This window comes from Panicum virgatum, chromosome 7N (genome assembly GCF_016808335.1).
Source record: "Panicum virgatum strain AP13 chromosome 7N, P.virgatum_v5, whole genome shotgun sequence".
NCBI lineage: Eukaryota > Viridiplantae > Streptophyta > Magnoliopsida > Poales > Poaceae > Panicum > Panicum virgatum.
Genome location: NC_053151.1, coordinates 19,249,048 through 19,257,664, shown reverse-complemented (window position 1 = coordinate 19,257,664; position 8,617 = coordinate 19,249,048). Strand labels below are relative to the sequence as shown.

Below are 8,617 nucleotides of genomic sequence, written 5' to 3'. Positions count from 1 at the left end.
AAACCGGCCAGCAGCACGTAGGCGGCCTGGAAACGTTATCACGCGTCTTCCCAATACACAAAGCGTAAAGCCAGTATGTTTACGCTTTTCCCGTTCATTGGTGCCTTCCTGCTACCCTGATGAGTCGTGGTTCGCGGGGCTGTTAGTATCACTAGAACATTCTTCATCATAATATGTTCATAAACATTATAACTTTTACAACATCATCGATGTGATAACGTGGCAGCACGTTTATATATTTGTTCATGTAAGGAACATGTCCCCGTTGTATAAGAGGTTTTGTGTGTATTTCCTAATGTGTACATGTATATATTTGGATCTAGAGCCCTCTTTTTTTTTTTGAACGAACGGGCACGAGGTTGTGCCTATTTTATTGACAGAGAAGAAGAGTATAAGCGGGAAACCGGTAACAAAAGATTACAGCCGTGAAATTATAGAGACCAAGTCCTTTTTCAAATGCATGTTTCTGCCTTAATTTTCTCTATTAGCATAATTGCTGACGTTTCTTGTCGATTAAAAACTTTGTTATTTTGCTCCTTCCAGACCTCCCAGATGATTAGCATGGCGAGGCTGCGCAGACCTTCTTTGGCACAGCAGTCGTGGTAGCAATGTTTAGTTACCAGGTGAGTGCACTATCACTCGGTCTCCAATCGTTCGGGTTGAGTTCGGGATAGGCAACCCATTCCACAGAAAGTTTCCATATTCTTATTGTGTATTTGTATTCGGACAGCAGATGGTGTGCCTATTCCCTAACTCCTCGGCAGAGAGGGCATGATTATGAATGTGGCCACCTCCTCCTAGCTAATCTGTCCGAAATCCAAATATGATTTTGGGTGATGAGCTAGACGAAATTTTTGCATTTTAGCGGTGCCCATGTCCTCCAGAGTGTGTTCGATAGCGCTGTCTTAGTGCATCCTATAAAATGCACTTTATAAGCCGATGTAGCCATGTATTCATGTGAGAGCCCTTATATTGAATACAGATGCTATTCATAACAAGAAGATAAGATAAATGTGCAAAAATGCACAAGGTCAAAAGCTTCACAATGATTCTATACTTAGAATGTGCAAAATTGTTTTGAAACTTGTTAGCCAAAGGAATGGAGAGAATTGTATGTTCCATGCAAACAGACTTTAGATTGAACTAACGCCATTACGAAAACAGTAAACTCTGCTTACATACCTGTCTTTTGATTGCCAAGGTCCATGCAAGCAACAATGTACGAGTGGAGGGGACTAGGGAGAAACCCATCAGATTTTTTTTTTTTTTTTGCAGCAACTACGACGAATCAGTGCAGAAACTGGTTGGACCATGGGTGACAGTGACTGGGGCCTGGTCCACAACAAGGTCGAGACTACAGCGTACAAGCTACAAAAGGAGTATAGTCCCGTTTGTGATGGTGAGGCACTAGTCCAGTTTTAATATATAGTTTTACTGTACAGTTATCAAAATGAAAACTTGATAACCGAACTAGATGAATATTAGCAAGATTAATAATATAGCAGTCCGCTGACTGTTTGGATCTTTGCAGCCTATCGGTCAGCTCACTCATACATAGTTAGCTCTTTACCATTGATTTATGGCCCACTTATTTCACTCACAAAGTTTTTTAGTTCTTGTGTCGAAGCCGGCCGCTTCTCCTCTCTCTACTTTTCTCTCTTTACTTCAAGATCAACTTGCTATAAAAATTGCTCTTACGGGGATGAAATTTCTCTCCCATCTTATAAAACTTATCTTCCTCTCTCCTCATAATGACACTGTGATAGCTATAAAGTTTTTATGAAACACTACTGATACTGGCCTTACATAAGATGAAGTGATCAAGCGATCACCCGGAGGAGGCGCCAGCTAACAATTAAATAGTATCTGTTTGAGTAGCGGAGGCAAGGCACAATGAAAAAGCCGACGACTTTGTTTCACCATTGAAATTCCCATAAAATGTGAATATATTATGATTTATAAAATAAGTTCAAACATGAATATATTTAAATTTTATTGAAAATATTTTTAATTTAACAAATAACAATAGAGCATTGGAAAAAACCTTAGGACACGGTTCTCAAAATAACTTGTACCTTTTACCCGAACATTTCCCTCTCATGTGTAGATTCATTAATTTTTTTTCATTTGAAACATTTTTATTGTCCCCAAAATAACTTATATTTTTACTAGAACATTTCTTCTCTTGTTCAAATTTTTTTATTGGAACAATTTTCTTTGTACATTTTTCCTTGTTTCTAGAACGACTTATATTTTTACCGAAACATTTTTTCTAAGAATGTTTTAGTGTTTTGCAAGAGAAATTTATATCTCTATTTAAATTGTTGAGTCAGCTGAAGGAAAATGCGATATAATTGGATCACGATGGTTTTTACATGAAAAAAAGAAGAATATAGAAAAGAAACAATGTCTAATCCTTTTCCAACTGGGCTGACCGAAGAGGCCTCGGAGTCGCGTGGCGGAGAGGATTCGGCCCAGGAGGAATCCAAGTCGACTCCTACGCCGACTTTTCTCTGCAGCTACCAGACCAGGACTCCCCCCCCCCTACTACGCCGCCATCGCCGTTCTCACAGACGGGACGGGATCATCACCGGCGGCGGGGTGCCGTCCTTCCTCGTGCGGGTTCCTCTCCGCTCCGTGCATGGCGAGGAGGGCGTTGGCCGCCGTTTGGCCGTTCGTGAAGGGCTGCGCCGCCGGCACCGTGCTCGGCATGACCTTCGCCGACCGGTGTGCCTCCGTGGTCGCCGTGGACGGCGCCTCCATGTACCCAGGCCTGCATGTACCCCACCCTGGACGCCGAACAGGGCGAGCGCGCGCTGGTGGAGAAGCGCTGCCTCTACCGATACGATCTCTCCCGCGGCGACGTCGTCGTCTTCCGGTAAACACGCCGCCGCCGCCGCCGCCGCGGAATTCTTGGGCGTTTCTTTGGTTCCTAATGTTGTTGTTCAGGGCCGTCGAATGGGCAGTGCAGCCGGCGCATTAGCACCGGGCGGCCCATTCCTAGGGGCCACTAAAATTAAACCCAGTAACTGCTAATACACATGCTAATTTTATTAACCTAAAGTACAAAAGGCCAAGGGAGGTAACGGCAAATCAACTCAAACTAGTGATGCTATAGTGCCGCGATGATTTGTCTTCCCTTGAACTCGACGCCGCAATCGCGGCCGCGCGCCTGCTGCTGTAGTGCCGTGCCGTGAGTTGCCGTCGAGTCATCGACCATCGGGTATCCTGTATCCCGCTGCCGGCCGGTGAGGTCAAACGACGGTGCTGAGAGCAGCTGGCTAGTGGTGACGCCCCTGCACTTCAAATTTCATGACGTGCTTGCTTCGGGAGGCCTGGGATGTGGACGTGATGTTGGTGCTGTAGTCCGTCCAGACTAGTCCACGCTAAGAATACTAGACAAATGGTACTATTTAATAGAAGCTAAGAAGATTTGGTAAGACAAATTCACTCTTTAATCCTTTAGCATGCTTGAAATATTGTAGTTATATTATAAAGTATGAATATATTTTCATTATTTGCATTTTATAATATAATTATGGGGCCACCATTTGTGTTCTGCACCAGGGCCACCAAAACTTTGGTACGGCCCTGTTGTTGTTGTTGCTGCTGCTGCTTGTCCAAGGTTGCCGAGGAACCACCGTGAACTGCTTATGAAGAGGTTGATTGCGCTGCCGGGGGATTGGATCCAGGTCCCGGAGAATCAAGAGATCCGGCAGATCCCGCAAGGACACTGCTGGGTAGAAGGGGACAATGCCGGCGTCAGCATGGACTCGAGATTCTACGGCCCTGTAAGTTTTATTCCCCCACTGCTCTGCTTGCTTGCATGAATTTCTAACCATACTTCGTGCAATGTTCTTATGGCGTCGCCTAGGCGACAAGGCGCTCCCCTGTTTTGGCCCGCCTAGGTGTTTTAGCCCGCCTAGGCGTCGCCTTAGCCCGCCTAGGCGGCTAGGCGGTGGTGACTCACCACAACTCGCCTTAACGCCGTAAGAACATTGACTTCGTGTCAATCTTGCTGGGCACAAATGATTGCATTATTTAGCTAGGAAAAATTGCAAAGATTGGTTGTGTAATTGCAAAGAAATGCCTTTTGTTTATTGTGGCCATTCAGTACCTCGTGGTGACGTTGATCTCAGTGCATCTTCAGGAAATTGTTGTCATAGCTTGGGATTGTGAGATTTTACTGCTACTATGGAGCACAAAACATTGTTTCAAATAAAGGGGCGCAGAAACCAAGTTGGTGTCTTGATATTAACTGCTGCTCTTACATCCATGGATCTTTTCCTGACAATGTATGTGCTACAAGATAGTATCAGTGGCTTACTTGTAGGGATGCAAGTGTGTACCCATTAGTGTTTTTTGGGTTTCTCATTTTAGTTCATTTTCTCTAACAAATTAACTCCGTAACATGCCATTCTAGTTTATTTTATCAAGTTTTGGGTCAACCCAATGACCCAAAAAAGGTGGGACTTGCATCCCTACTTACTTGGTTACCAAATTGGCGATGCTTGCACTCAAAATCAACTAGCCAATTCCTACCTTCCTTCCCAGTGATTTTCTTAATCTCGAATGCATCATGAACTTAGATTGACATCTTGGTGGATGGAGGCATTTAACAAATATGCTTATGTTGCCTCCTTGGAATAAATGCCAAGCAGAGTTAGGGAACTCATGGCTCAGGGTCATATTTGAACCAATTTTGGTGCGCTAGTGGCATGATCATCTACAGCCAGTTTGCAGTTCCAAATTAATTGAAAATCCAGGATATTAATTTCTTCCTAAGTTTGAGTTTGTTTTGTCAATAACTAGATTGGAACCTTGAATATCTCATATCCTATTCATTTTCATTGATGATATTTTCCCTCAGGCTTTATGATGATATGATATCTTACAAACCTTAATAAATAGAATAAGAGGACAAATAAAAAGAGTAATTCAGTGCCTCTTTACCTGTTTTCTGTTTAGCTATTTTCACATCTTTCTACTCCCTCCATTCCAAATTACTTGTCGTTTTAGCTTTTCTAGATGCATAGTTTTTACTATGCATCTAGATATATGTCATTTCTAGGTGCATAGCAAAGTTGATGTATCTAGAAAAAATAAAACGACTAATAATTTGCACGGAGGGAGTATCCTATAAGAGACAAATTGCATCCAGCCACACTCATTATGTTACTTGTTTGCACATTATAGCAAAATTGAGTTTCTAGACATTTGTGGTCTTATTACTAAACATCATAACATTTTTTACCTGCAGGTTCCCTGGGTCTGATGCAGGGCAGAGTCACGCACGTAGTCTGGCCACCTCACCGAATTGGTCGAGTTGACAGAAAAATGCCAGAAGGAAGGATTATGCCACTATGACCTTTTTAGAACTCTTGTTAGGTTGGTTATCCTGCATTCTTATTCCATTTTAGGGCAGGACACCACTATGAATACTATTGACTGATGCCTGTACTGCACTATACTGTCAAAGGCAGTGAATTAGAGGATGTGACAGTTTTGGTGACAATGAGAATATTATCTCTGATTGCAAATTAACCTTCCTGTCAGTTTTAACCTTGTAGGAAATGTGTAGTGAGGAGCTTTACTTTTTGATGTGACAACTCTAATATCTTCCCATTCCATTAAGAGGAAACGTTTTCATGTCTGGTCCATGCGATGTTTTCCTGCCATCACCTGTTGATATAAGTAGTGTGCACATTGAACAAGACATTGTGCTGATTTAAGCTTAATTTATTCTGTGAGAACTGAGAGATGAATCAAAACATTAAGATCTGAAATGTTGGCAAAAGTTGATCATAGTGGATGCCTAATTTGTTGGAATGGAATGCCTTATCATGTAACTCGTATTATCCACCATTTTAACTACCATGGAAGTTCTGGTTTGGTTTTGCGGTGGTTTATGTTTCATCAGCTGCATAAGCGTTATATGTATATTATACAGAAATGGTTTTTTGGTGTGGTTTCGTGCTGTTTTCAAGTTTCAGGCTTTCAGTTACATGTGTCATGTATCATATATTTGCACTCTAGTTTTTTTTTCTCTCTTTCAGTTTGCTTTCTTGCTATTTTTTTGAGTTATTGAGCAATGTGACAGCACAGCCCAAATGCAGCTGAACCAGCTTGCATTGTTCAGCTTTGGTTCCACTGACATTGATCAATGCTGTCTCAAACTGTAACTTCTGAAATTATCCATCAAGAGAACTTGCTAAACTTTTGAAACCGGAGATTATTGGGCGCAACAGGCCTTGCAGAAGACTAGGGTACCAATAGCTACATTTGTCCCTTAATTCTCAATGCTCATAAGCTACAGGATATCAACTTTTTTTTTTTGAAGTAAGGGATATCAACTTACAGGCTACAAGAGCTTCTAATTGATCCAAGAACTGGGGTAGTCGAGCAACATATTATTGTCGGTTCGAACAACATACAAAGCTATAATGCTCAATTCTCTTTCAAGAACGTTAATCTGTGTAGAAAATTAAATTCTTTGATCTGTAGATATAACTTGAATTTTTTAGTTTTCCACTGGGTAATTCTTCCAACTTCTAAACCAGTTAAACTTCCCACTTGGTAATGCTAATGGATGTTCTAGCAGTCTGCTCTGACTGATTTGGACAGAGATTTAACAACCATGCATTAGTTACTTCAGCATAAATATCATTTTTGTTTGTTCTCACATGAACACCCAGATTGATTGTGAACATAAAACCCGTTCTGCGGATAAACAAGATGCAAATGCAAGCACAATCTTCACAAATATGCCTCCGCGGATAATCAAGATCCCAATGCAAGCTGTGACGGAACCGCCAAATTAAAACTCTAAATTAAGCGTAATAGCCGTCATTTGAACACATCGGGCACATTAGCTTAATGGCTTAATTTGACGGTCCATTCTCAACCCACGGCTCGATCGAAACAATACCGATAGTCCCACGTGAAGGTGGGCGCAGATGGTACAAGCACGACATAATACTTGAAAATACAAAGAGGTGACATACAATAATAAACAACAAGTTTTACAAACCGAGTTCAAATATACAATAACTTGCATAATTTACATAAACTACACAATTTTCAACTTTACAATAGGATGGCCAAGTTCGAACGGAAAAGAACCTACACTACACTAGTGCTCAGCCTTTACACGACCGGTCAGACCGGTTCTTCCAACCGGTCAGACCGGTCTGCATGGAGTCCCATACGCAGCCACCGGTCAGACCGGTCCACAGACCGGTCAGACCGGTCCAACCAAAATAGACAGGCTGCACATGCAGCCCTCACATGTGCAACCCCACGGCCTCCTAGACTAGGGGTCTCGCTCCACCACCTCCCACCCTTCTACATCCCGGCGGATGAACTTGATGCAGCAGGGACAGAAGTCGACGTTGGAGTGTCCTGAAATAAATTTTTGGGTGGCAACAACCCTGAGCAACTAATACTCCGCAAGACTTATCCGACCAGTGGGTATACTTAGCCCACATACCTAGACATGGAAGGCTTTTGGTTGGTGGTTATTTTGCAGAAAAGCGCCTAAAGTAGTTCTTTACTTTCATTATTTTAGCCCCAGATTCTATATAAAATTTACCTTAGTCTAACATTTGCATAAGTCAACTATAGCACAAATGTTGGAGCAACAATAATAATAATTCAATATATTCAACATCATAAATAATTGTCTTTCCATCATGAAACTACGATGTGACTCATCAAGGTGCTCATATCCGAGAGCGACTGACGGCGAATCGATCCGATTTAACCTTGCAAGGTGAACCTAACCAACACGGCACGCAAAAGTCCCGTCGGACTCCACGCACCAACCATTCCCCTCTCCGCCTCGAACTACAGTACCGCCCCACCATCATATGGTCAGCCGAGCTCAATGTGAGACCACCAAAAGTAAACATATGCATCCCCGTTTCTCCGTGACTACTCAACTACCCCAGGAGGTGAGATGGAGTCATGTACTTTCGAGGTGAGGTAGTACTCGGCTTACCGGTTTCGACTACCTCCTACTCCCGGCATGCGGCTAGTACAATTCAAACATGATCAGCAGGGCTAACAATGGTACGGTCCTTAACCGACACAGACGGGACTAAAACACCCAGGAACCCTGTCCTACTGTCATACCTACATATCCTCATCGTTCCCGTCTGGTCTCAATTCTCCATTCATTCCATAACAAATTCAACAACTCATGTACTGGAATATAATTATATATCATATCTCGCGAGTAACCGGAAATTACTCGGCTTCTAAACACCCTATATCTCGCAAGTGACAAGAAGTCACTTGACTTCTACCGAAACTATTAGGCATAGCAGTACTATCGTCCTATACATACTAGTATAAACTCCAGGAGACCTAGGGATCATGCAACTAGGGTTTCAACCAATTCCTAAACCTAATGCATAAGTAATAGATACGTATATAGGTATCATAATTTAAAATAATAGGATGTGCACCGGGGCTTGCCTTGCGAGTGCTACTCAGTACCGGGGTTAACTGGGCCTTGGGCCTGGTTCTCACGCTGCTCCTCCTGCTGCGAGGCTTGCCCCCGCGGCTCCTATGGCTCCACAACCACCTCGTATACCACCTCCTCTGCCGCGGCTGC

At 42.8% G+C, this 8,617-nt stretch overlaps 1 protein-coding gene across 1 annotated transcript; it reads left to right on the top strand.

Moving 5' to 3' along the window:
• Window positions 1-2,777: 2,777 nt before the first annotated feature.
• On the top strand, window positions 2,778-5,658 carry LOC120680980 (mitochondrial inner membrane protease subunit 2-like). The gene is made up of 3 exons (XM_039962543.1): window positions 2,778-2,878; window positions 3,626-3,795; window positions 5,261-5,658. The coding sequence occupies exons 1-3, from the start codon at window positions 2,778-2,780 to the stop codon at window positions 5,365-5,367; spliced, it is 378 nt and encodes a 125-aa protein (XP_039818477.1). The 3' UTR covers window positions 5,368-5,658.
• The last annotated feature ends 2,959 nt before the right edge of the window (window positions 5,659-8,617 follow it).

Bases quoted from the DNA above. Each gene is read 5' to 3' on its own strand.
- LOC120680980 (XM_039962543.1), top strand. From the start codon at position 2,778: ATGTACCCCACCCTGGACGCCGAACAGGGCGAGCGCGCGCTGGTGGAG. The intron at 2,879-3,625 runs GTAAACACGCCG...TGCTTGTCCAAG, and splicing joins GGCGACGTCGTCGTCTTCCG to GTTGCCGAGGAACCACCGTG. The intron at 3,796-5,260 runs GTTTTATTCCCC...TTTTACCTGCAG, and splicing joins GAGATTCTACGGCCCTGTAA to GTTCCCTGGGTCTGATGCAG.